Source organism: Limanda limanda, chromosome 1 (genome assembly GCF_963576545.1).
Source record: "Limanda limanda chromosome 1, fLimLim1.1, whole genome shotgun sequence".
Taxonomy (NCBI): Eukaryota; Metazoa; Chordata; class Actinopteri; order Pleuronectiformes; family Pleuronectidae; genus Limanda; species Limanda limanda.
The window spans coordinates 25,190,196-25,218,154 of NC_083636.1; the positions used below are offsets into that span (position 1 = coordinate 25,190,196).

At 42.1% G+C, this 27,959-nt stretch overlaps 2 protein-coding genes across 3 annotated transcripts; one reads left to right on the forward strand and one right to left on the reverse strand.

The window, feature by feature from the left end:
• Nucleotides 1-184: 184 nt before the first annotated feature.
• LOC133000195 (M-phase phosphoprotein 9) lies at nucleotides 185-27,935 on the forward strand. 2 transcript variants are annotated; one of them, XM_061070064.1, is made up of 24 exons: nucleotides 185-254; nucleotides 1,868-2,139; nucleotides 2,953-3,100; nucleotides 4,277-4,366; nucleotides 4,460-4,968; nucleotides 5,184-5,349; nucleotides 5,551-5,623; nucleotides 6,154-6,257; nucleotides 7,468-7,584; nucleotides 9,942-10,399; nucleotides 10,540-10,689; nucleotides 11,193-11,280; nucleotides 11,594-11,809; nucleotides 12,861-12,908; nucleotides 13,054-13,118; nucleotides 21,221-21,322; nucleotides 22,047-22,280; nucleotides 22,362-22,525; nucleotides 23,750-23,998; nucleotides 24,423-24,543; nucleotides 24,928-25,019; nucleotides 25,433-25,629; nucleotides 26,372-26,440; nucleotides 26,692-27,935. In XM_061070064.1, the coding sequence occupies exons 2-24, from the start codon at nucleotides 1,904-1,906 to the stop codon at nucleotides 26,791-26,793; spliced, it is 3,798 nt and encodes a 1,265-aa protein (XP_060926047.1). In that variant the 5' UTR covers nucleotides 185-254; nucleotides 1,868-1,903; the 3' UTR covers nucleotides 26,794-27,935. The 2 variants fall into 2 exon arrangements, with proteins under 2 accessions (XP_060926047.1, XP_060926054.1); XM_061070071.1 differs by having other exon boundaries at nucleotides 194-246.
• Nucleotides 15,157-20,441, reverse strand: LOC133013627 (uncharacterized). The gene is made up of 2 exons (XM_061080631.1): nucleotides 15,485-20,441; nucleotides 15,157-15,186 (listed from the first exon to the last, which is right to left on the reverse strand). Exon 1 carries the CDS (start codon nucleotides 20,407-20,409, stop codon nucleotides 15,760-15,762), a length of 4,650 nt encoding a protein of 1,549 aa, XP_060936614.1. The 5' UTR covers nucleotides 20,410-20,441; the 3' UTR covers nucleotides 15,157-15,186; nucleotides 15,485-15,759.
• Nucleotides 27,936-27,959: the final 24 nt, after the last annotated feature.

Sequence of the window (27,959 nt, forward strand, 5' to 3'; positions counted from 1 at the left end):
TTGTTTTGAACGCAGTGTCGTCCCTGCCCCAACTTGTGTGCACGCCTCCTTCCCCCGAACGGCCAATAGAAACACGCGGCGAAGGTGTCGGCCAATCGCTGCTCTCCATTTTAATCCTGCTCTGACCAATAGCGTGGCGGCCTGTAAACGCCACAGCGGCCGGAGACCTCTGCAGTGCAGTGTCCAACCAGCGAGCAGCTAGCTAGCGTGTCCATCCGGAGGGATATGGATGAAATGATGCTACAGGTGAACGGGTAGGGGACTGTTCTTCTCTGCAGGCTCCCCCTGTCTCTCCATCCTCTGTCATGCTGTGTCTAGTATCGTGTGTGTCTCCATTTCACTTCCCACGCTGCGCTTACTCACCTGTAATACACGAACTTAGCCCAACTTAGCTAGCGAGCTAACGATTGGCATGGGCTGCGAGTGGTGTGTGTGGCTGTCAGGTTAGCTGGCTGGTGACTGACTCACTCACTAACCCGGGCTCCAGAGGAGTTCACAGGCGACCTGAGGCGTCTGCAGCATCTGGAGCATCTGGAGCTAACCGGAAGCTAAATCAGATCATGCAGAAGCTCTTGTTAAATAGTCCAAACAGCAGCTGATGCTAACATGCTACGTGTCTGTGTTGATTGTACTAATGGAGGCTAAGTTAATCAGCTAGTCAATCAAAGCTGTACCGTCATATGTCATTTATAACACACAGGGTGCAGACAGGAAGCACAGGTCCTGGCAGATAGGGGACGGAGACGTGGATGCGAATGTGCATCATTGACACATTGGATTAAATATGTGTGATTTGGTTGTGTTTATGTTTTGTAACTGTTGAATGTTGATGGCAGGTCCTCATAGCCAGGGAAGGAGAAGCCAAGTGAACAATGAGTACAATGAAGGTATTGTACTCATTGTGGGTTCATTTAGACCAGATATGACAAGTTAAGGTGCAGTAGTTGGGTAGGATGTGGTATAGAGATGAAATCTGTCTTTCTCGCATCATAATGGAGTTAAGGTTTCACAACTCAGAAATGGTGTTTTAACACAGTCTTTATGCTCTATCTCTTAATCTAGATTAGATAGAGAGTGTTTGATCTGGACCTGTTCTGATGTGGTCTCGATGGAGATACCAGCAGTGGAATTTCCATTTTTGTGTGTTTTTTTATTAAATAGATTTGCAGGTTTAACAAATTCTGACAAAGCTGTGAACACTCTTTACGCTCCCTGTTATTCTGTCCAGATTTTACAAGTGTATATGTAGTTCTTGATCTGGATCTGTTAAGGAAAACAATAAAGAAATGTTAATAATTTCCCGCCAGGTTTCTCAAATCTGAGACTGTATTATAAAACACACTGTGTTACTTGAGTAATGTTGCTATGTCCAGGTTATAAATATGCAAGTTTTTGAGCTAGATCACTCACAGTACAACATGGCACCTTCAGACACAAATTATTTTATTCCTCAACTTTCAGTTTTAATAATCTGAAATAGTAGTTTTTGTGTGCATGAAATAGATTAATTGGTTGTCAAAAAAGTTGGTAAATTATTTTGTGATCGTTGACTTATTTACTTGTTCAAGCTTAATTTATATATAATGTTGGGTCATACATTTTGTGCATCATATTTTGAAAGTTCCTAATATGTTCTGAGTCTGTAAAGCAGCTAGCAATCAAAGCTGCCAGATGGATATAGTGGCGTAAAAAGTAAATAAAAAGTACAATATGTCATTCACTCTGAAATGTCATGAAGTAAAAATATTAAGAAGCAGAAAATGAAAATACAGTAGTGTATGTCAGTACAGCACACAAGCAAATGTATTTACTTTCCCAACCCTCCTGATGCTGAGTGTCTTTTGTCCCCCCCCCCCTTTGTCTCTAGCTGCCAGACTGACCCCCCCTGCATGGGCCCATAAACATGTCCACAGATGACAGTATCTCTGAGGATGTGTCCAGCTCAGGGGCTTTGAGCCATTGCCATGTCAGTGCTGACGGGGATGGGGGGAAGGAGAGTGAGACCTCTCTGCTGTCCTCCGAGGGGACATCGGCCTCGGGCCTGGCCGTCTCAGAGGACAGACACTCGGCCTCCCAAACAACAGGAGGCACTGTGGAGAGCAGGCCCGTGTTCATTACACCAGCATGCAACAAGATCAGGTGCAGTAGCCGAAGACACACTAACCATATTTTTTATAGGAAAAAAGCCGATGGTTTCTCTGTTAAAGTTAAAATATAACACTGTGGACGACGGTGGAGCTACAACTATTCAAATTATTGATCTGTTTTTTGCTTTTAATTTCAATTAATCATTTAGTCTATGAACCATCAAAGAGTGGCCGTCACAACTTGGCTGAGCCATTTTAGTATTTTATGTAAAACCTCCAAATTATTGCACATTAGTATTTAGCGTGCAATTGCATGTGACTAAGAAAAGCAGCTTTCCTCTCATTTGAGAGGAGAGCATCAGAATTTATGAATTTTTTTACAAAATCCGCTGAATAATACTGAATATACATATAAATGGTATTCAATTAAATCATACAAATTTGAATGTATTTTCTGTGAAGGAGCTCTCTGATAGTTTTATAGAATTTCACCGGAAACTGATTCAAATTGAATACAATTCAGACGTGGAAAATCACTAATGACTGTCACTCAAATTGAAAGAGTCATGGGAGATACAATGTGGTATAAAGTATTGATTAGGTGTTGAATATATACAGTTAATTTGTTTTAAAAGGGCTAAGTAAGAGATGTGACTTGAAAGAGAGAGAGATTAAAATTGCCAATGCACCATCAAGTATCTGCAAGAGTTTTGATAAATAGATGTTTTCAAACGATGATGACTTCCAGAAAGCTCCACAGCTATATCTTATCCTGATATTTATTGTTATTGTTATGTTTTTTATCATGTATTACAATATCTAACTAGGGCATGCAGTTTGATATTAATATATGACTTTGTTGCAGGAGTCTTTGTCTGAGCACAAAGGAAGCATTCGAACAAGGGAAGAACCTCCCATTCATCAACCCAAGCTCCCTCGAGACCCTTCGAGCTTTGGTCCAGGAGATCCAGAGCAGTGGAGAGACAGACCCTGAGATCTGGAAGGATTGTGAGGTGGGAAGATATCACAGAGCCTGAAATGCAAGAGTTAGAAAGTGCAAATGAGATGATAAGTGATGAGGGGGAAAGTGAATTTAGGGGTTAGCTTCTGTGGCAGCTGGCAACCTCATTTATGAGCTGTCACTTTTTATTTTTTGTTCAGATCACACCTGACAGTAAGTTAGACAGACAAACACTGCTGCTCAGCCCACACACTACCACAATGCAGCTGATCTACTCAGACACACGTTGTGATTTGTAGGGAACAGACAACTCAGAGGCTTTGGCACTTTGCTATTATGGTTCGTCTTTATTTTGCCATTGACTCTGTGTGAAGCACTTTTCAACCTTGTTTAGATAAGTGCTATACAAATAAAGTTATTATTATTATTATGATTATGATTATTATGATTATTTTTATTATCAGGCTTAAACAGTTTCAGTCAAAACACATTATTTTTTGATTATTAAAATGTATGTCATGTAAATTACACCCTTATGCTTTCTCTATATCACTTCTCCCTCTCTACTCTCTGATGGGGGTTTGTATCAAAAACACAGCGGCTTCCCTCTAACCTAATACACACATATAGTGCAGGCACATAATTACAAAGTAATAGAGCTGCACATTTTAAGATTATTTGGGAGTTTTTGCCTTTATTGAACAGTTGACATTCAGAAACAGAGACTGGGGGACCGAGTTTTATCACATGCAAGTCCATGATCCAAGAGGTCTAGGAATTATATATTCATTTTTAATGCAGACCATTGTCCCACTCTCAGTCACTGACAGGGACAGTTGGCTTTCTCTAGTGAGCTAATGCGTTAAAAGGTAATATAAGTAGGACACAAATGGTAAATGACCTGAATTTATATAGTACATTTCTAGTTTTAATGACCACAAGTCATGTATTCACTGACGGCACAAAACTTCTTAAGATCTTTTATGTTATTATGAGAAGTGGACTGTAATGGTAATACCACACTTCAGACATGTTACAGCGCAGCAGAGGAGTGAAGCGGCCTGCAGTGAAATTGAAATGGCTATCACACGCTAAATGTCCAGTGTAAACTGCAACCCCTGCACTATAAAGATGGAAACCCTGTAAAAGGCCAACATTGAATGTCAGTATATACTGTCGGTGTATTTCTGTGGTAGAATGTAAAACGTTCTGTGTTTTCCTGCAACAGGGCCGGTGGCTGCATCTATTTCAGCTGGTTGAGAAGCAATACCAAGAGCAGATACTCGCACAGCAGGAACAATACCAGTGCCAAATACAGGTAAGCTTTCGTTTTTGTCATGTCCTCTTATATCGACTACTCTGAAGTATTTATTCATCCAGTAAAAGAATGACATGCTATTCTTTTTCTCAGTTGATTCAGGATGAAATTAAGGCTCTGGTCCAGCTCCAGAACCGCCAGGCCACTGTACATCCACAAACAGAGCTCTCTCCAACTCTAGTGACCAAAACTACTACTGACACAAAGGGTTACATTTTCCCCCTCATCTCCAGGGATCACACAGTCACCAAAAACGTGCCCAGTGACAATGACAGACTGGCAGCTCCTGCACATACTCCTTTTAGCTCCCCTTCACCTCATCTGCACAGATCAGAAACCGCCAAACCGGGGGAGGAGCGGGTAACTACAATGCTCAGCAGCGGATACGGGACTCTGTCTACCTGGGAACCGTGTATGGAACCTACTGGGTCTCCAGGGGAAGATGAGAATGGCAATCAAGGGAGGGAGAAGCATAATTGGTCCTCTAACTTCCAGCAAGCCACAGAGACAACTGCGATTGGTTGTCAGCTGGATTTTTCAGATGAGAGGCCTCTTGGAGTGGAGGAACTTAATCGATTAGTCTACCAGCCAAGAACCTCTGGGTATGTCTGATCATAACTTCTAAAGACGGGTTAACTTTTTTACCGTGGCTGGTGTGAAACATGTTGGCAAATGGCATTTTATTTTGTAATAAAACAAAGTCTTGTAAATTCTTTAATTTTAACTTGTTGAATCTTGCAGAAACTCTGTTACGATTAAGTCAGCATTGTTCCTAAGGAATCATTTTTCTACTGACACTGATCTGTTCTGTTGGCAGCACCAGCCAATCTTTGACCTCCTGGGCCAAGAGACAGAAACTCAGGCCCAAGAAAAGCAAAGCAGGAGAAGCTTTGTGCCAAATCTCACAGTTCCAGGAGCAGCCATGCAGCTCCAGAGAACCCAACAGACAAAACCCCCTGGAGAGCGCAGACTCCCAGGACCAGGTACAACTCAGCAAGTGCTAGCTGCTGCACTTCTAGGACAGATACGATTAAGTAGAGATAATAACAAAAAACATTAGCTTGTGTACATAACTGCCCTGCATCTGCAGTGTTTCTTTTATTTCTGGTGCATAGCTCTGTTGTGGTTGTCCTTACAACATTCTGGCGGCCGAGTTTAATCCACTCATCTCTATTTGGTTTCAGCATCGACCGACTGGGCCGTCGTCCAGCCCTTTTCCCCTGAGGAGGAGTGACAGCCTGATGTCTGAAGCATCAGGTGACATTCACTGACTCAGAACAAACACAGAGCAACAAGGCTTGGAGCGTGGATTGAAAGCACTGACAATGTGTGATATAATAAACAACATAGGATTTTGCAGTATTTTGAAAGTCTTAATGCAATTACAACAAGTCACAGTAGGATGGCACTGTTGTAGCTGCAGGCTTTTATCATGAGGAAATATTGATTTACCTATAGTCTCAAATGTGATCTTTGTCAGTTATGTTTTTATCAGTAGACTGTGAATCAGTTTGGGTCAATCGCTTTTTCATTTATTTATTTAATTAATACAGAAAAATAATTGATAAGAACAACACAGATTTTAAAGCTATTTTTTCACATCTGAAAGGTCTCAGTTACATTTGCATACAAGTCAGTCAGTGTGGTAATGAGAGTAAAGAAACTGTTGCTCTAAGCCTATTGTCAAAAATTCATTCATTCATTTGGGTGTTTATCATAGTGCCTGGCCTTTGAAAGATACAGTAGAAAAACCATGAAATCACACTGCATTTTACTTTGTCTCGTAGGCCTCACTTACTGGCGTCTGCATGAGAGTGACATGTATTGGCCCTTACCCGACAGCTTTGAAAGCAACGCTTACCACCTTCTGCAAGAGGCATCCATGAGTCTTGTAAGTAAAATACCACAGTTCTCCTTGACACTGAAGGTGCCTTTCGAATACTCAATTTGGCTGAGGAACCTGTTGTTCAAATTCTCTAAATTATGAGGGAAAGGAGCTTCAATGCTTCCTAACTTCACTCCTGTAGCATCGTAAACATCGGATCATCCTTTATGAAAGGAGAGGAGAAAATGCTGCCCCACAATTCTTTACGGCATCAACATTTAATCGACACAACCTCGTAGTTACACCTGGACACACCCAAGTTAATATAAAAAACTGAAATATAGTAGTAATTTCTACCCCCTGATTGTGGAATGGACACAATACATTTTTTTCTCCACTTATATAAGGTTTTCTCCACGTCATTTTCAATTAAATCTGTTCTGTTGTCCCCTAGAGTAGGATGTGTTATTCTATGTTTGACGGGAAACGTTATCATAACTGTCAGCGCACAGCCTACAGCACAGAGTACCGTTCATGTTGTGTGTATCCCCTGTTGTAAATAAAGTTATAAAGTTATTAAAACGCAGAGTATTAGGGGAAACAGATTTTCTCTGCACAGTGGTTCTTATTGCAGCTTCTCCTTCACATCATTCTTTGACCCCGGGACATATTCCTTTGGGGTCAGGGAATAGTGTTTAGGAAAGGACATTATTTGGACTCTCCCAACGCAACCTAAGACTTATAAACTAATGTCCCACAATCCCTTCTGTCCCTGTCACTGGACCTATTTAATGCAGCTGTTGATTCCAGATTTCACTTCCTACTTTTACTGTTTCAAAATTGATTTGAACAGTGACTTTAAGAACATAATCATCAACATGAATTTTGCATAAAGGCTGAAATCGATAGAGGAAAAGGCAGATAAAAGAAACTGCAGATAAGATTAAATAAATAAATGGATTATTAAATTTGAATAATAACTATGTATTATGTTGTTAACGCTCTTAAGGCTTGTTCTCTAACCTTTTCTGGAGCCCCACATAGAAAAGCTATAAAATATTATTGTTTATTGTTTTGTTTGTTGGGGACGGGTTGGCCAAAATGTTCCAACACTGCTGACTGGAATTCTTATCAGTCTAAACGTTGCCATCCCTTTTGAGTCAGGCGAATGTTTAATATTCAAAAGATATACCACTTGTCCTCCCTATAAATAGAACAATGATTTTGTGATTTGTATATGTAACTGTGTTTTTGAGCTCTTCTCTATCTCTTGTAGACTCCACCTCAGGAGCGAGGGCTGTCTCTCAGAGACATCTATCAGAACAAGCAAAGAACAGACTGTAAACACTCAGACTGGGAAGGTTCTGTTATGTCTAGTCCTTCGTCACCACAGGTATTTCACATGACTCGTACATCCATGGTCTTTTTAGTCCTCGGGATCAAGAGGAGTACAATAGAAGATTGTGCTTTTTTTGTACAAGAAAACACATTGAACTTTAATTCGAGGGAATTATTGGAAGATAATTTTGCTTATCACACAAACCATAGTTGCTAAGTTGTAAATCAGGGATATTATGATGAAAACAAAAACAAGAAAAAACAACTGTTAGCTTGTTGAAGAAATCTAAATTTCATATCCATAAAGACAGTTATTTTTAAATGTCCCAACAACTTATTATTCATGCCTGACATGGGAAGAAAATTAGTCTGCTTCTGAGGTTACTACAGGGGTCCTGACTCTGCGGTCAGATATATTAACAAATATATTAGTTATTAAAAATAACTTCTGCACCTTATTCTACCCTATATTTTTTCAGATTTAGATATTTATATTAATATTTATTTATTTTTCTGCTTAACTTTCTTTAAGAAACAACAATGATCTTTTATTCTTTGTGCTATTTGGATTATTGGACTATTATGAATTACATTTGAGACCAAAGGAAAGGGAAGAAGTTTAGTCTCCATCCACATTACGACACTTCAGTTTTAAATGATCTGACCGCAGAGTAGATAATCTGCCCAGTGTATATGAATACTCATGTGATATGTACACCGCGTTCCACATTATTATGCAAATTGGATTTAAGGGTCATAAACATTCATTTTTTAGTTTTTATATTAAACTCATGGATGGTATTGTGTCTCAGGGCCACTTGGATGATTGAAATCAATCTCAGACACCTGTGATAATTAGTTTGCCAGGTGAGCCCAATCAAAGGAAAACTACTTAAGAAGGATGTTCCACATTATTAAGCAAGCTACATGTTTCAGGCAAAATGGGGAAGAAAAAGGATCCCTCTGCTGGTGAAAAGCAGCAAATAGTGCAATACCTTGGTCAAGGTATCACAACATTGGATATTTCCAAAAGAATTACGCGTGATCATCGGACGATGAAGAAATTTGTCACTGATTCACAGCACAAGCGGGTTAGTTCAGACAAAGGCAAAATAAGGAAGATTTCTGCCAAACAAATGCGTAGGGTTAAGAGAGCAGACACTAAAATGCCATTGAATAGCAGCAAACAGGTGTTTGAAGCCTCTGGTGCCTCTGGAGTCTCGCGAACTTCAAGATGTAGGATGCTCAAGAGGTTTGCAAGTGTCCTTAAACCTGTTATTCGTTCCTCTAAACCAAGCTCACAAGCAAAAAAGGTTGCAGTGGGCTCAGGACTACATGAAGACTAAGTTCCAAACTGTTTTGTTTACGGATGAGTGCCGTGCAACCCTTAATGGTCCTGATGGGTGGAGTAGAGGATGGTTGGTGAATGGCCACCATGTCCCAACAAGGCTGAGACGTCAACAAGGAGGTGGCAGAGTCATGTTTTGGGCCGGAATCATGTGGAGAGAGCTGGTAGGCCCCTTCAGGGTCCCTGACGGTGTGAAAATGACCTCGGCAAAGTCCGTAGAGTTTCTGAGTGACCACTTTCTTCCGTGGTACAAAAAGAAGAACCGTGCCTTCCGAAGCAAAATCATATTCATGCATGACAATGCACCATCTCATGCTGCAAAGAATACCTCTGGGGCATTGGCTGCTATGGGCATAAAAGTAGAGAAACTCATGGTGTGGCCCCCATCTTCCCCTGACCTTAACCCTATTGAGAACCTTTGGAGCATCATCAAGCAAAATATCTATGTGGGTGGAAGGCAGTTCTCATACAAGCAGGTGCTCTAGGAGGCTATTATGGCATCCTGCAAGTACATTAAAGCAGAAACTATCAAAGAACTCACAAGTTCAATGGATGCAAGAATTGTGAAGGTGATATCAAAGAAGGGGTCCTATGTTGACATGTAACTTGACCTGTTAAGATGTTTTTGATTAAAACTTTTTTTGATTTCAGTAAATATGACCTCTTAATGCTGCAAATTCAACAAATGACAATTTTTAGTTCTTAACAACCTATAAAATATCTTGAAACTCTGAAACTCAGAAACTCTGCATAATAATTTGGAACACTGCATTTTGAGTTTTTTATTTTTGAAAAAAATACTGTTATCATTGGGAGGTTTGTACTCTTACAGTTGATGACTTGAAAATTATACTGACTGGCTGTGCATTACTATTTAGGAAAATCTGAGCAAAGTGTTATCTGCATAATAATGTGGAACGCGGTGTATGTGTCAGGAATTATTACTTGTGTTGATGAAGATCGTTTTAGTTTTAAAGTGCTGTTTTGAAAATATGACACATTAGTGTGGATGAACATATTAGTCCTCTGCTGACCCTGTAACTCATACGCTCTTTACTCTTCAGGTGTTGAAGCTGGACCCAGCAGTGAACACGCGGCAGTCCGAATGCACATCTGGCTTCACTTCACCATCTCATTTCAGCAGCCCTTCATTTGCCACTCAGCCCCACATCAACCCCAGAGTCAGGACCCCTGTTTCCCCTGACAGCATGGTGGAGTGTAGTCCCAACCCTGGAGATACAGACTATATCTCAGATGCCTCCAGTGTTTCAGTTGCCGGACCTCCTTTCTCCAAAATGCAAAGCTTGTGGGGAAACGCATCCCAGGCAGTTGAGTGTACCTCCCAAGATAAGACCAACCAGCAACGCAGAGCCAGTGCTCGTTTAACCAGCGAGGAAGAGGGCAGTCACACCCACACCAGCACCCTGAAGCCCTGTTCAGCATTTGGTGCTAATCTGCGGCCTGCAGCCAGTCCACACATGGAGAGAGCTTCATCGCTAGAGGACCCTGTTGTCCTGTCTCTGTGAGTGTAGCACAACTCGGCTGCAGTCACTGGATTTTTGTTAATTTTTTATGTATTTCTGTAATATGGTACTTCATCAGGCTGAACGACAACACGGTTTAATCAGATTCATTCTTTTATTCTGCTTTTCTTCACCTTAGTGTGCGGCAGAACCTGAGAGAGAAGCACTCTCGACATGTGGCTGATCTGAAAGCGTATTATGAGTCTGAGATCCAAGTTCTGAGAGACAAACTCAAACTCAGAGATCTGCCCCAGGATTTAGAGAAGAGCAACCTGGCGCTCACAGAGAGGTTTGTGTTCACTGCATATAACATTTATTTGTAGTAATGTTTATCGTATTTTTTAAACCCTTTTGTATTTTTCCCTAAATATATAAAATATTAAATATACAACATGAATAAATATGGCTAAACAGCATAATCCCAAAGAAGGAAACGTAGCACACAAAAAAAATAAAACAACTGAAAAAGTCAGCTGATAGAGTCTTTGACACATGGTTGAAAGTTGAAAAAGCAAGTGTACCTTCATTTTTTTGTCAACCTCTTCTTTTTGAGGTCCATATGTGCAAATGTATTGCTCTATAAACAGCAAAACATGAGTTACGTTTGATTGCTGACCTAGTTATACAGCAGACATCTAAATATTTTTGCTTATGATAGAAATTACCATTATTCAAACTCATAAATACTTCAATTAAGGCCTGAAGGACCTCACATTCACCCAGCATGATGTTTTACCTCTGCTTTAAGTCCATTCCTAACTCATCATTAACCTGATGTTTTTTCATCCACAGGTGCAAGCATCTAGAAAAAGCTCTGGCTGAGGCCATCAGTCATATTAAAGAAGTAGAGGCAACAAACTGCTCGCTGGAGAAAAAACTGGTAACATTCCATAAATGTTTTTCATACTTAATTTTCATTAAATGCTCCTGTAATATAAGTGTGGCTGTTAATGTACTGATAAAAGTATTCTATTCAACCAACGCATTTTTTCCCCCTGAGTATTTAGAAAAAAGATTGACATCTTATGCCTGAAAATAAAATCCAATTCATGTCGTTTTAGATCTGCCTGTACATAAGGTGTCTTTTCCTCTACTCTTTTCCACATCTTTTAAATTTTAATCTATTAATGCAATGAAATCAATATTTAACCCTCACTCCATCCATTAATTTGGATTTGATTTCTCGTTGTCAGGCAGAATGGCCAGAGCGGTATGCTGTCGCGGGCGCTACTGTGAAATCTCTGCAGCAGCGACTAGAAGAAAGTAAACGCTCGGGCAAAGAGAAGGACGCCCTGACAGCACGTTTGAAGTCTCACGTACAGCAGCTGGAGGAGGCGGCACAGAAAGCCTGCAGAGAGGCAGACGAGAAGGAGGCCAGGAGGGCGAGAGAGTACAAGATGCTGCAGGATGTGAGTCTGACTGGGCTGTGGCACAGAACATAAGCAGAGACACATTTACATATCCCAAGAACAAATGCTTTATTGATATGCACTACATTAGGGGTTTAATTTGTAATTGGAAAAGTGTGTTAAAGTTTCCTCCATTTATGGATTCATCTGCTTGATTGGTATATACTCCAATACGGATCTAATTATATGATTCATATTTCCAGATATGACTGACTCATATTTACTGTGTGTGTGAGTGTGTGTGAGCCTGAGTGTGTGTGTTTGTGTGTGATGTTGCCAAAGACTCAATCTAATTTTTCTAAATGCTCTCAATATCGATGTGAAACACTTTACAACTTAAGAATTAATTAAATGTTGCCAAGCTTAATGAAAAGAGCCTTTTTCAATCTTATTCTAACACTGCTGCTCAGAAATATAAACTTAAGCCTCTAAAAAGGATCCACACACTGTTCAATATTTTTCATGTGAACATTTCAGTCAGACTAAGCTCATCAGATATTTTCTCTCTACTTGACCAGCACAAACAGTCTGACATTGCTTAACCTCTTTTTAATATGCATCACATGCAATAGTTTGTACATCATCAGACAAAAATGTTAAATTAATTACTCAGCAATAACATAAATAAGAATCATATGCTGATGTATATTATAGTCATAACCTGACTTGAATAACTGGAAATATTCTAGTCATGTGATCATGTTGCTTTCTTGTTAAATGTCCCTTTTAGTATCTCGTAGTAACCAAATTAAGCTGCAGGTATCAACATTTCCTCCCATATCACATAAAAAAAATACTTGATTCATTCAGAAGATGTTGCTGCCAGTGTTTTTATAGCCAGATGATTGAATTTGCTTCATAGTAGAGATGCTACAGGACAGACAACGTTATGTTCAGTGAAACCAGATAACAAAAACATATCCGGATTATGCTTAACTTGCCTCTTAGTTCACGTCCCTGGTGGAATTTTTGCATCAATATTCTTTCCCTGAGTTTCTGTCAACACAAATATAACCCGACTTGAATAAGGTTCTCTGTTTTGTTTCTGCAGCTGCTTGGAGAATATGACTCTATGATGAAGCAGCACGAGGGAGTAAAGGTAATGGTTGTTTTCCTGGAATTAATGTACGTACAGGATTAAGTGTTATCATCAGATTTTCATTCAAATCTATATGGAAAGAAAGAAAATCGCCTCTTAATAAGTCATGTCTTCCTTCAGCCTTATAACATTTTCGTATCCACAGAACAAGATGGTGTCAGCAGAGAACAAGCTTGCTGATGCCAATGATCAGATATCTGAACTGAAGAGGTGAGCAGATGTTTTGTATGAATTCTATGCATTCTGTGTTGTATCATGTGCATCAATTCTCTCTTGATGACTACAACTACATAAAGATGGCTCAGTAAAGGGTCACAAAATGCAACTGCTCTCCTTGATTAACATTTTGTGACAATGAAGGAAATTATCTTTTGTACTCGTGCAGGTGTTTGAGGGTTGCAGCCCTTCAGGAATAATTTGACCTTTAGTGAAATACATTAACTTTCTTTCTTGTCAAATATGAGATGAGACAATCAATACGACTTGATTGTTGGTTAGCCTAGCTTAGCTTATTTGAGTACAAAAATGAAACATTATATTTCAAATGTCTAATCTGTACGGCGTTAACAACGTTAACTTCCCTGTTCACCATTACTGATTGAATGTATCAGTTGAAATTCAAAAAGAAAATATCATGTCTTGAGCAGATCTAGTGTTAAAGGTTTTGAATAATGCTGAACAATGGGTTTATACTCGAAAGTGTCTTCCTGAGTTTTTTGAAAATAGAACTCATAACAAAGATGTGACCTCATAGATGTAGCCTGGTTATTGGCATCAGGTCTATAACTGTCAGTTTGTCCTTAGCTGGCTCAATCAATTTTGTGAAAAAAGGAATGCAGTGGACCATAGTCGACAGAAGCGAGATAGAGAGAATTCATCAATAGAGTCTAATAATGGTGTCTTTTCTCTAGAAAGTACTGCGAGTACAGCAACTTTCCTTTGCGGTATCAGCTCTTGCTTTGAATTGGCACTAACGGAGGCAGAGCATGGACTCAGCATTGATGAAATGTTCAAAGCCGATTCAGCGAATTTACGGACAGAAATCAAGCAGCAGCTCGCAGAACATCAATAGATGTGTGTCACAGGAAGGCTTCAGCACTGAAATAACTCAAGTGGAGAGAAGGCAGTTTGGCAGCCATAGGTACAAATGCTGGAGAGGTCCAGACACATCAAAACTAGGAAAGAAGAGACTCTTTCCTTTAGTTACTACAGTGTTCAAGCTGACTTGACAATTATCCGTTTATTGTCATAGGACCGTGAAAACAAGTGAACAAGACAGGTCCAGATGGGACAGTATTTTATGAAGAATGTTTTCATTTAGCCAATTCTCTTGTGTTGAACCAGAGCAGAGCACTAAAACATCAGCCTGAAAAGAATCATAAATCTGGAAAGTAATAGTGACATGATGCTCCCTCCAGGCATCCCGTCAGTCTGAGAGCAGAACACAGTATTAGAATTTTAGACAGTTAATATGGAAAACGTACAATGCAGCAAGATCTGCGAGAACACTTTCACCTTAAGAGTCGAATTGAGTCACATAGTGAAAACCAGCGAGAATCGTCTGGAGAGTGTTAGTTAGACTTATCAATCTAAAAGAGGAGAAGCTAATTAGAGCCAGATAATGGCAGTGGAGAATTTAAAATCCACAGAAGACAGTGTTGGGATAAAGGTCATCTTGGGGTCAAATTATTCAACTGTGTAGAAGGAGAGATTCTCAGTGAGGTTAACTGATTCATGAGGACATAAAGAAGAAAGGCCCCAGGTTGCTTCAAGCCCACAGATCAATGCTGTATCTCTAGACCTGTTGTTTACTGTCCATTCTTCGGTGTCAGACTGATTTTATATAATTAACAAGGTGCGACAAGATGAAGTTTTAAGACTTTTTTTGAATGATAAATGTTTCACAGACTTTAAAAAGTGAAATGAAATAGAGTGGCTGGTTCTAGTCTACAGCGAGGGCAGCTAGGGTCAGTATTAGGAAATAGTTTTTCATATACAGCCCTGTAAGGTTTTTTTAAATTGCTGAGATCCAAATATCTGTTGTTTCCAATAACACTTTCTTCAATATCTCATATGGACCTGAAAACCCACCATCCCCATTTACCAGAAGACTTTTATTTATTTTTATTACACTAATATCTTTTTAAAGATTTGCAAATCTGCAACTATTTTTTAACTGTATATTTTATGCCTTTTGTGAGGGGTCACTAACTTTTTCAGTTAATAATCATTAGTCATGTGTCTCCTGTTACGGCTCCAGGATGTTAGCTTGCTACGTCTAGGGGGGGAGTAGGGGAACCATAACACATGTTACTGTTAGGCTGACTCGGAGAACAACAAAAACAGGGCACAACAGCAAACTGGATCAGTAAGTGTGTTTTATTTAGCCAGCGATCCGCCAAGGGGAATAGGGAACTATAAGCGGAGCCAAAGCAAAGAAAACAAGATAACGTGACAACTAACTAGTGCACACATACAACCTAGCTAATACATACAGAGGGTGGCCCCGCTCCTAACCTGATGTGATAACAGAGTATGGTCTACGTGATGGCAGTGTAAACCCAAGGGTGTCTTACCTATTCACCTAAACCCCGGTGGCATCTCACAAACAAAAAGCAACAGCTCCACACAGCCCACACACAGGCAGACAATGGCCTCTCTCCATGGAGACAAAACAGGTGCAAGTTATCAAGGCCTGACGACACTAATTGGCCAACAGACAGCTCCCAGATTGGACAGGGGGTTGGACGATGGTGGAGGAACAGCCAATGGTGTGAGACCTGCAGAGAATGAGAGGGGAGACACAGGAAAACAACCACACACGTAACACCCCCACCCATAAGAGCAAACATCACACACGAGAAAGGGCATCCGCACACATATTCTCGGAGCCCTTCTTGTGACGAATCACCAGGTTGTACCCCTGCACAATCAGCGCCCACCGCATGAGGCGCTGGTTCTGATTATACATCCGGTGGAGAAAAACCAGCGGATTGTGATCCGTGTAGACCACAATTGGCCTAGAACTCGATCCCAAATAAACTTCAAAAAACTGGAGTGCCATCAGCAAAGCCAGAGCTTCCTGCTCAATAGTAGAGTACCGTGTCTGGCACTCATTGAACTTCCGTGAGAAGTAGCAGACCGGATGGTCCAGCCCGTTGGAATCCTCCTGGATAAGAACGGCACCGGCACCTACATTGCATGCGTCTACCTCCATCTTGAATGGCTTCTCAAAGTCAGGAGCCACCAGAACAGGGGTACTACATAGCAGAGTCTTAACAGAAACAAAAGCGTGTTGGCAATCTGGAGACCACGCAAACGGGACCAAGGGGCTCAGCAGACTAGTCAGAGGGGCGACAACAGAGGAAAAATTCCTACAGAACCCACGATAATACCCAGCCATACCCAAGAAGCGGCGCAGCTCACGCCGGGTGATGGGCACTGGGAAGGCAGTGATAGCAGTCACCTTAGCCTCCACGGGGCGCACCTCACCACCCCCAACCTGTTTACCAAGGTAAGTAACGGTAGCCCTACCAAACTCACATTTTGCCAAATTCAGCGTCAAGGAAGCCCTCGCCAAACGCTGGAACACTGTTGTCAAGGTATCTACATGAGCAGCCCAATCAGACGAATACACAACTACATCATCGAGGTAAGCAGCACAGTGTGGGACGTCAGCTAAAACAATATTCACTAAGCGCTGGAAAGTGGCAGGTGCATTCCGCATCCCAAACGCCATCACTGAGTACTGCTGAAACTTGTCTGGAGTGACAAATGCGGAGATCTCCGAAGCACGAGCAGTAAGTGGGACTTGCCAATATCCCTTTAACAGATCCAGCTTTGTCACATACCGGGCAGACCCAATGGTGTCCACACAATCATCAATACGCGGCAACGGGTACGAGTCAGGAACCGTGACTGCGTTCACCTTCCTATAATCCGTACAGAAACGGAACGTGCCATCAGGCTTGGGTACCAAGAGGCATGGTGAACTCCAAGGACTAGAGCTCGAAGACGCCAGACTATTCTCTACTAAATAAGACACCTCCTGCGACATGATCAACCTTTTCGTAGCGTTAATGCGGTATGGATGCTGCTTGATAGGTGCTGCACCTCCCACATCTATATCATGCTTCAAAACGTTGGTCAGGGAAGGAACATCACCGAACAGACAAGGGAACCCACGTATTAGGGCTACCATGTCAGCCCTACGTTCCTCATCCAGATAGGCCAGATGCGAGTCCAGAGATGACAGCATCCGAGAGTTCAACAACCGAGGGGTCTGTTGAGGAGCACTCCGCAACTCCAATCCATCCTCGTCACCCTCAGGAACCTGGTAGGAGCCTGGAACCAATACAGCTGGAACGGCAGACTTGACTGTGGGACCCGTAGACCCTTCTACGGAGTCCTCAGGAGGAGTAACTTTTGCATGATACAACTTAAGCATGTTAACATGGCAAACTCTTGTCTTGCGCCTCCGATCTGGGGTCTGTATAACATAATCTGTGTCACTCAACTTCCGTCCCACACAATAAGGACCGGAGAAACGGGCAGAGAGGGAGGATCCGGGAATGGGAAGCAGAACTAGAACCTGGTCACCCGTCTGCAGTGAACGTGGGACAGCCTTCTCATCAAAGTGACGCTTCATCCGCTTCTGTGAGGCGGACAGAGCTTCCCTAGCGAGGGCACAGGCACTGTGCAACCGTTCACGGAACCGGCTCACATAAGTTAACACATTTTGAGAAGAAGCACTACCCGAGATAAGCTGGTCTTTCAGAACTCTGAGAGGGCCGCGTACCGTATGTCCAAAAACAAGGTCAGCCGGACTAAACCCTAAGGACTCCTGAACGATCTCACGAACCGCAAACAAGGCAAAAGGAACACCCTCATCCCAGTCTCTCCCGGTCTCGAGACAGTACTTTCGCAGTATGGATTTAAGCGTTTGGTGCCAACGTTCGAGAGCACCCTGAGACTCAGGGTGGTAGGCACTGGAAACTCTGTGTGTAATAGACAAAGATGTCAGCACCTGCTCAAAAAGGTTAGAAAGGAAATTACTTCCTTGATCAGTTTGCACCACTTTCGGGAGCCCAAACGTCGAGAAAAACTTAACCAAAGCCTTGACCACTGCCTGAGCAGTGATTTTCCGAAGGGGAATAGCCTCAGGATACCGTGTAGCAACACACATAATCGTCAATAAAAACTGGTTACCAGTCTTAGACTTAGGCAATGGGCCAACACAATCAACTAACACGTGCTCAAAAGGCTCACCTAACGCGGGTATCGGACAGAGAGGAGCGGGTGGAATAACCTGGTTTGGTTTTCCTGTGACCTGACAGGTATGACAAGTACGACAGAATGCAGCTACATCACGTTTCAGTCCAGGCCAAAAGAAGTGCCTTAGAATCCTGTCATAGGTTTTCGTGATACCTAAATGACCAGACCATACGTGACTATGAGCAAGTGATAGAATATCCTGTCGATATGCAACAGGCACTACAATCTGATAGATCACACTCCAGTCACGTTCTGAATCAAGAGATGAAGTCCACTTACGCATGAGAAGAGCATTATCTAGGAAGTAACCCACCTTACCGTCGATATCCCCACCCGGAGTAACAGCCTTCCCATAACACTGCTCCAGTGTAGAATCTATCTTTTGCATAGCAACCAGCTTATCACGAGTTATCGGTAGAGGCAATGGGTCGAGACTAAGGCCAGCACTCTCAACGGCACTGTTCTTATCAGGCTGTGGAGGGGGCACAGAGGTAGAACCAGTAACCTCATTTACGTCCCCCACTGGGACAAGAAAGGAGTCAGACAGGTCAACCACATTACTCAATGGTCGGGACTGCGCCCGTGTAACAGCCCCCACCGGAAAAATCCCAGGGAATCTCTCGGCTAACTCATCCTCAGCGTTAGCTTCGGGACAGTCCAATACCTCCAACATAGGCAGCACTCTGCCTCCAGCAATATCATTGCCCATGATAAACTGAACGCCTTTTACCGGCAGGTTATGACATACCCCGACTTTGAAAATTCCACTGACTAAATCACATTTTAAATGTATCAGGTGCAAGGGGACTGGCACAAATCCCATCTCTATGCCCTGAACCAAAACACTGGAACCACAGAATGAATCACCTGACAATGGCACTGCATCAGAGAGGATAAACGACTGGGCCGCCCCAGTGTCACGGAGAATCTGAACCTTTTGCTGTTCCTTTGGATCACCGGTCAGTGACACAAGACCACTCAAAATGAATGGTTTGTAGCTGGGGTCAGGAAGGTCAGAAATGCACACATTCGGCATAACTGCCACAGAGCGAGAAACTGTACTTATCAACCCAACCCCCTTTTGTTGTTGAACGGGCGGTGGATGATTTCTCATACGAAGCTGACAGTCAGCAATTAAATGGCCAAATTCATGACAATAATAACACTCCCGTTCCTCCCTAGAACGTAAAGGTAGCGAAACTGACCTGCGAAACTGAGTGGTTGGAGAGGTAGAGAACGAATGAGCGGGCTTGTGGGTGAGTACAAACTCGTCCGCTAATACAGCTGCCTGGGACATTGACACCACTTTTTGCTCATTCAAGTATGTTACTATACGTTCTGATACACTATTCTTGAATTCCTCCAGCAGGACTAATTCTCGAAGAGAGGAAAAATCTGTAGTTTTAGTGGCGGTGCACCACCGATCAAACAAGGTGGCCTTCTCTCGAGCAAACTCCATGAAAGTACGATCAGGAGACTTTTTGCAACTCCTAAATTTTTGTCTATATGCCTCAGGTACTAACTCATACGCACGAAGAACAGTGGTTTTAACAATTTCGTAATCTAGACTGTCCGCCAACGAAATGGACGCCAACACCTCCTGAGCTTTACCAGTTAGTTTACACTGAAGCAAGAGGGGCCACACCTCTTTAGGCCACTGCATAGAAACTGCGATGCGTTCAAACACACCAAAATAAGAATCGATTTCCGATTCCCGGAACTGCGGAACCAACGCCATTTGTTTAGTCACATCCAATGTGCAAAATGAGCTAGCTAGTGGAGAAGAGAGGGTGGTTTGGGGTGAACGTGCTGCACTTGCAGCCTCCAATTCCAACCTCCGTAGTTTCACCTCCTTCTCTGCCTCAATCCGTCGGATCTCCAGATGGTGCTCACGCTCAGCTTGCCTCTCTCCACGCTCAGCCTCCATTTGCAAGCGGGCCAACCTTACTTTCAGACGGGCGTCCTGAGACGACATTAATAAAGTAGGTGACAACGGATTAAAGCGTGGTAAGGTAGCGGGTGGCTTAGCCTCTGCCCCAGCCTGCATGTCCTCCCTATCATCACTACAAGGAGAAGCCGCATTCACACCAAGCACCTCCTTGCCCACCAGCATATCCACGACACACTCCTTAAGTCTCGCTTTGAGCAGGGTCCCCTGAACTGGAAACTCAAAATGAGCCGCTATGGCATATAAATCAGCCTTCCGGCATCTGTCAATTCGATCCATAGACGGATCAGCCAAAAAGACACCCAACTCAAAAGCCTCCATAACGAGCCCTACAAAAAAAACTACTGCCTATCTTATACACACAAACCAGCTACACTATGTGCACACCTGCATCGAACACCTCTAAGCCAGCCCGACGTGGAGTCCTACAATGAGGATCCCGGATGAGCCCCCAAATATGTTACGGCTCCAGGATGTTAGCTTGCTACGTCTAGGGGGGGAGTAGGGGAACCATAACACATGTTACTGTTAGGCTGACTCGGAGAACAACAAAAACAGGGCACAACAGCAAACTGGATCAGTAAGTGTGTTTTATTTAGCCAGCGATCCGCCAAGGGGAATAGGGAACTATAAGCGGAGCCAAAGCAAAGAAAACAAGATAACGTGACAACTAACTAGTGCACACATACAACCTAGCTAATACATACAGAGGGTGGCCCCGCTCCTAACCTGATGTGATAACAGAGTATGGTCTACGTGATGGCAGTGTAAACCCAAGGGTGTCTTACCTATTCACCTAAACCCCGGTGGCATCTCACAAACAAAAAGCAACAGCTCCACACAGCCCACACACAGGCAGACAATGGCCTCTCTCCATGGAGACAAAACAGGTGCAAGTTATCAAGGCCTGACGACACTAATTGGCCAACAGACAGCTCCCAGATTGGACAGGGGGTTGGACGATGGTGGAGGAACAGCCAATGGTGTGAGACCTGCAGAGAATGAGAGGGGAGACACAGGAAAACAACCACACACGTAACACTCCTCATACTTTGAAATCTTGTGACCATGTGTGTGTCGTTCCCCTCAGATTGAACTCCAAACTGGAGTCTCAGGTGAGGCAGCTGGAGCATGAGAACCAGTCCAGGGCCCGTTATGCTTCTCACACTATTGCACAACCTTCTGGGGCTGGGTAAGCACCTGCATCTTAAACTGAAGAACACTATTTTGCATAGAATTTGAATATTTCTGACCTCTTCGACATCCCTCGTATCATCCAGCTCAGACCCAACCCAGAGACACAGATGAAAAAGTAAAAAGCAATACACAGCCTGCACCACTTGTCTCCAGCTGTCCAAAGGACCATGTGACCCATAGTAGCTTCTCTGACTTCAAATCAGAAGGTTGCATGTTCACATAATACTAGGGTGTTTTGCAAATTTCCCTGGAGTGGGACTATTAAAGGTTTAACTTATCGTATCTCATTTGATCTCATCTCATCTCTTTTACCTCTTGCTACATATCAGAGTTTCACAATATTAGGCTCATTTGTAATTACCTCTGTCACCTCTCTTTTTGTCTTTGCTTGTTTGTAAGTTAGATAGCTATTACGTAGGGTGGGGCATTATCCAAAAAAGAACCCATACAAATTTGGTGTGATACCGGATCGTGGGGCAGATTCAGGGTTAAACATTATGAGATGTTTGTGTTTTTCAACATTTTCTTTGATTTCTCAGAGAGTAATTCATGGATCTTCATTAATGAAATCCAGCATGCTTAGGGAACCGGTCTTCACGAGTGTGTGTATCTTGGAATTTAAATGTGGATTCATAAGGTCTCTGTTAGGTCTGGCGGAGTTATGCACCCTACTGAGTGCCATTCTAGTTGTTAATATATTCCTCTTGATGTGTCCACAGCCTTTACCACCATCCTGACCTGCTGCTGTCACCCAGTAAAAGCAACATGGAACCAGACACCACCCTTAGAAAATCCCCGTGTCTTCCATCCGATAAGCAGAAGAGCGGCAGAAAATCCCAGATCCCTAAAACTAAACAATCAATTATCCATAAGAAGTCGCCATACATATTAAATGATCAATCATCTGGACCTGATAGCTCTGTGGAACCCCCCTCAGCTGATGGGAGCTGGAGGCAAGTTTTTATTATTGTGGATGTGTGTTCTGCCAATGTTGGTAAAGAACCTGAGTGATTTATTGTGATCCTGTTCTGCAGGTGTGGATCTCCCCCAGAGTGTGAACAGCCTCTGCCTCAGACCAGACACCAGGAGCAGAGCCAGCGGGACACCGGTTGGGTGCAGACATCCTGCAGCCTGACGCCCATGATGAGGGCCCTCATAGAGCTGGAGGAGACCAGAGCCACAGAGAGCCGCGCCCCCTGTAAGAGGCGCTGCCACACTCACAGCATTCAATTTAACACTTGTGTCTTGACCATGACTGACCACTAACCACTGTTGTAATGTGAATCTCAGTTTGACTAATGTTACAGTGTACACTTAAACACTTTAATAGCTGTTAAGAGCCAGGGATCTTATTGTGGTCAGAACACAGCTCTAACACTAATGTATTTAAGATACGATTAGATAAGAAGTCCTTTATTAGTCCCGCAATGGGGAAATTTGCAATGTTATAGCATCAGAAGACATTACATAAGTAGCATGTAGTACTTCGGTGAAGGAGTATAAAGAAATAGAAATATATTCTAAACAATATATAGAAAAATACATAAATGTGATTAAACTGGAACATACAGTGTAAAAAAATATATTATCTTTCAGAATATGTACAGTAAATGGATTGCACATAACGGTTTATATTGCACAGAATTTTTTACAAATGAGTATAGTATAGTAAATATTGCACAGTTGAGAATATTAAAGTGGTGGTGCATGTAGTTTTACTTGGAGCAGAGCTGGTTGTTAAGTCTTACTCCTGCAGGAAGGAAGACACAGTTGTATGTACCAAGGTTTTGAGATACCAAGGCTTTTAAGTCAAATTATACTATATATTATAAAAAGTTGACTTGATGCCACCATGGGTATAATAGAAAATACTTTCTGTGTAAATACTTAAATAGTTAGATAGATAGATAAATACTTGAGTGTTTGAATGAGAAGTATTTAAGTGCTGTTGTAGACCACAATCCACCACACCAGTCGTTATTATCATATATAACCATACAGAAAACTGTCTTATTATATATTTCATACTTTCAGTATTTGCACAAGACTTTTTTTTTACAATTTTCATAGTGTCATCCAGCTAAGGAAATAAAAATGAACAGCCTACATTGTGAAACCCGCGCTGACGTTTTGGTAATGGTTAACAGAATCAGGAACTTGGATTTACATCTGGATCAATGGAAATGTGGTAGTTCTTATATCTTGTGTCATGATCTCAGTGACTCCACATAATGGTGAACGTATTACTGTGCATATGACTGAAGTCCACGACGGCTGAGTCAAAAGGCCTGAGGGTCAGCGTATAGATTTAGTCTCACCAGCAGAAGAAGAAGGGAACAATGGCTGCACTCAGTTTTTTAGTCTGGGATCATAGCTCTTGTTGTTTTTTAATGAAGTATGTCTGTGTCCTTTGTCTCTGCAGGGGTTGGCAGTCAGAGGCCCACTGTGGGTTTTGTTGAGCGGCGACACAAAGAGCATCTTCAGGAGCGAGAGGTGGTTAAACCTGGAGGAGCTGCGGTCGAAGCTGAGGGAGCAGGAGCAGCAAGAAGCCACAGTGGAGCAGAAAGAGCAGCGGCTCTGCTGAGGGCTCAGAGGAGTCTGTCTCCAGAGGGCCACAGGTCCGCCTCACTGCCTCCTCCAGGACAGAGGAACATACCCACAACTACCCCCCGTATGTACACCCATACGTCTAAGTCTTTACTTCTACTTATCTGTGAATGTATGTGACAACAGTTTACATGTTTAGGGAAAACTTGAAGTTGGTTGCTTGTGGTGGTTTGAATTTACCATTTTTGATGAGACGTTGAGCCATTTACTTTTTAACATGATATATGTGGTGTGAATTTCTATCCAAACCACAAAAGGGAAAACTCACAAATTCCTTCTTCTAAAGGCTTTAATAAACTGTATGTTCAGCACTAGAGACTGAGACTGAGATTTTAGGCAGTGTTTGTATCTTAGCAACATGAATGGAGCATATTGATAAAATCAAAAACAAAAGCAAGACATTTTACTGGATCTCTCCAGAGAAAGTAGTTTCTAATTCTAATGTGTTGGTTTATTTAAGTTTAGTTGTGCTTTTCTCCTCCTTCCAGCAAAGAGAGAAACTTTGCTCCAGCCCCTGTCTGCCAAGTCCAGCCCTAAACGCTGCCCCTCGGAGAACTACTCCACAGCTTTTGCTCACATGATGCCAAGAGAGCAACACCTGAACAACAGGTAAGAAGCAACGACTGCATTCATTGAGGGAACAGCTGGATTGTACGTTCTTCAGTTTGTCTCCTCATGCTCCGGCCTTTGAATAACAGTTTTAATTTGACCAAATACTAATTGTTACAGATTATCAACAGAATCTGACATATTAATACCACCTTAAGAGGTGTTGGTAGAGGGAAAATGATTAATGTATCATCGGTGATGCTTTTGAATAAATGGTAAATGGTCTGTATTTATATTGAGATTCTCTAGTCTTGAGGACCAGCTCTTTACAGTACAGTTTGGCATTAACACACACATCTATCTATATCCAACAAGCCCAAAACACAAAAGTGGTTTGGGCTTAAAGTGGTTAAAGTAAATAATTATATTGTGTGTCATCTACAGGTTTAATGGCCAAGGTGAGCAGAGACGTCATTCATTCCACAGCAGCAGTCCCAGAAGGAGACTCCAGTTTGCCTCCGCAGACAGAAATGATGGTATTATATTCAAGATGTGGGGGGAAAAAACAATAATATATCAATGTCTGTCTGACGCTACTAATTGTTTTTTGATGAAGTAATAACATAATTAGTTGATAATGAAATGTAACCTGAAAAGAATCATCTCCCATGTTGTGAGCACTGGTTTTTGCTAGTAAACCATGTGTAAAGTGAAGGTACTAAGTGGCCTTGGGACTCGGAGCAAAGTGAACCAGCCACTATAGTGATGACTCTACTTTACATTTGTTGTTGAGGTGACAGTGGGTGATGGTGTTGTTCTGAAGTGCATTACATTGAATGGTGTTTGTAATTAGGATGGGGGTATAGCTAACAGAAGTGGCCCCTGAGTCTGAATGTGAGTATAAACATCTGCTTGTGAGAAGGTATTAATCATCTCTTCTCTCTCTCAGACCTTCGCCAGCCCGATTCCTCCAGCAGCATGAACCCACCTAATGGAAACTCCCAGCTGGGCTGGGAGGAGCAGGGGGCCTGTGGTGTGTCTGACCTGCGGACCACCTACAAGGACTCAGCTCCACTCCTGGACAAACTCAGCTCACTGGCTGAGGCCGAGAAACTGTTGGACGAGCTGACGCAGGAGAAGCTACAGGTGAGCGTCTTATCTGTGAGGGGCACGAGACATCTATTTATGTATGTGTTTTTAATCAAGCAGAGGAAGTTTACTGAAAGGGCTGTGCAGTGGCACAGTGTGAAGAGAGTCGCATCTCTGACTCACAGGCTCCTAATCCTCACCTCATCTCTTATGTAACAGGGGTTTCATTGTTTTTATACCACTACTTCTATTTTTAGAAGGTTCATATCGACAACCTCCTCTCTCCAATTCACTCTGGTCGTACAGGGATGTTTGCGCACGCACGCACGTACACACCATACACACACAAACACACGTTTGTACTTCTATCTTAGTGAGGACACTCATTGGCATAATGCATTCCCTAGCCCCTAACCCTAACGATCAAAACTAAATGCCTAATCTAAACCTTATTCTAACCCTAAAACCAAGTCTTAACCCCCAAACAGTCCAATAGAGGTTGGTCAGAAGTGAGGCCAAAATTTCCTCACTCCGTATGTTGTAGGCGCAAAGTGGTCCTCACAAAGATAGCTGTAAAAGAGCACACAGACACACACACACAAAATCACTTACATTTTCCAACCAACTAATACAATGAATCCAGTGAAAGTGTTTCATGCATATGCCATCATGTAATTATTTTTGGTAATAAGTGATTAACCTTTGTATGTATGTATGTATGTGTGTGTGTGTGTGTGTGTGTATGTATGTGTGTGTGTGTGTGTGTGTGTGTGTGTGTGTGTGTGTATGTGTGGTGCAGATCGAGGCAGCTTTGAGCCGGATGCCTGGAGCAGGCGGTAGAGTGAGTCTACAGACCAGGCTAGATGAGGTAATTCACATATTGATTATTCTTTATATAACACCATGCTGTCTGCTTTTGAATTAGAACTCAACATTTTCAGTATATAAATGATTTAAGTCCTATATCAAGTTAAAAGGTCAAACTGGCTGCTTGCCTTAGTTTTATATTGTTGTATTATTAAATCATGACAAGCATTTAGGAGCTGATCGGGTCAAAGGTCAACAGAAATATGCCAAAGAAAATGAGCCAATGAATTTGTGCTTGACTGTCGTCCTCAGGTGGCCTTAGAGAATCGTCTGGAGCGAGTGAATCGTGAGCTGGGATCCCTCCGCATGACTCTGAAGAGGTTCCACATCCTCCGCTCCTCTGCCAACATATAGCAATGTCTGTCTTTCTACATCCAAATGCTACTACTTAGTATCTTGGTTTTATACACAGCACTGATTGTCCTTCGATCTCTTTCTGTGCCATATCCCCCCCCCCCACATCTGTACAGTAACTCCACAGCACCATTTTTATATGTATGGATTATTACTCTGGGATATTTTTTTATATGTTGGAAAGATATTTCAAAGTCTATTTTTAGAAAAACACAGATTTGTAAAGTCATTTACTTTTTTTAGTCACACAGAATGATAAGATACATTTTAATTGCCATATTTAGGTGTCGATTTTTTAAATCAGCTAAGCTTCAGTTTAAATGTGAGCAATTATAAACTTCCCTGCACAGACATCCTTCCACTTGGGAAATATCACTGCCATTTTTATTCTTGTGTTCATCAACATTTTAAACGTTTTTCCATGGCATAATAATGTATTTATTTCATGTTTTTATACTTAATAGATTTTATGTTTTTCGTTATTTGCTGGTTTTTATTAGTTTTTGACCAAATTATCAAACTTGAAGAGAATGTTTGTTTACTTGAATCTAATTGCCTTTATTCTTTTATCCATTTCCATGACTGCTTGTCACTTTTTTGCTTCATATACAAAAAAATTTGCTACAGGACTGGAGAAGAGCACACACACACACACATTTGTACAGCTGTCCTAGTGAGGACACTCATTGGCATAATGCATTCTCTAGCCCCTTAACCTAACCCTTACCATCCAAACCAAATGTTTAACCCCAACCCTTAACCTAACCTAAACTTAATTATAAACCTAACCCTAAACCAAGTCTTAACCCCCTAACAGTCCATTAAGGGGGGGGTCACAAAGTGAGGACCGGCCAAAATGTCCGTACTTTCCCAAAATGTCCTCATTCCGTAGGTTGAAGAATCAAACTGGTCCACACAAAGATAGCTGTACAAGAGCACACACACAGACACACACAGACACACACATACACACACGCTCACACTGTCAAATCCTCTGGTTAGTTTGTTTCTCCTTGAGCGATGCTTGTGCATGGAGTTTCTTGCACTGCTTCCTTTTGCCATGCAGTTTTCCTACAATGACATGGACCTCACTGGAGCCAAGATATTGTCATTGCACAATAAATTGAGTTTTTGTAAAATAACTGGAAGTGTTGCTCCTTTATTAT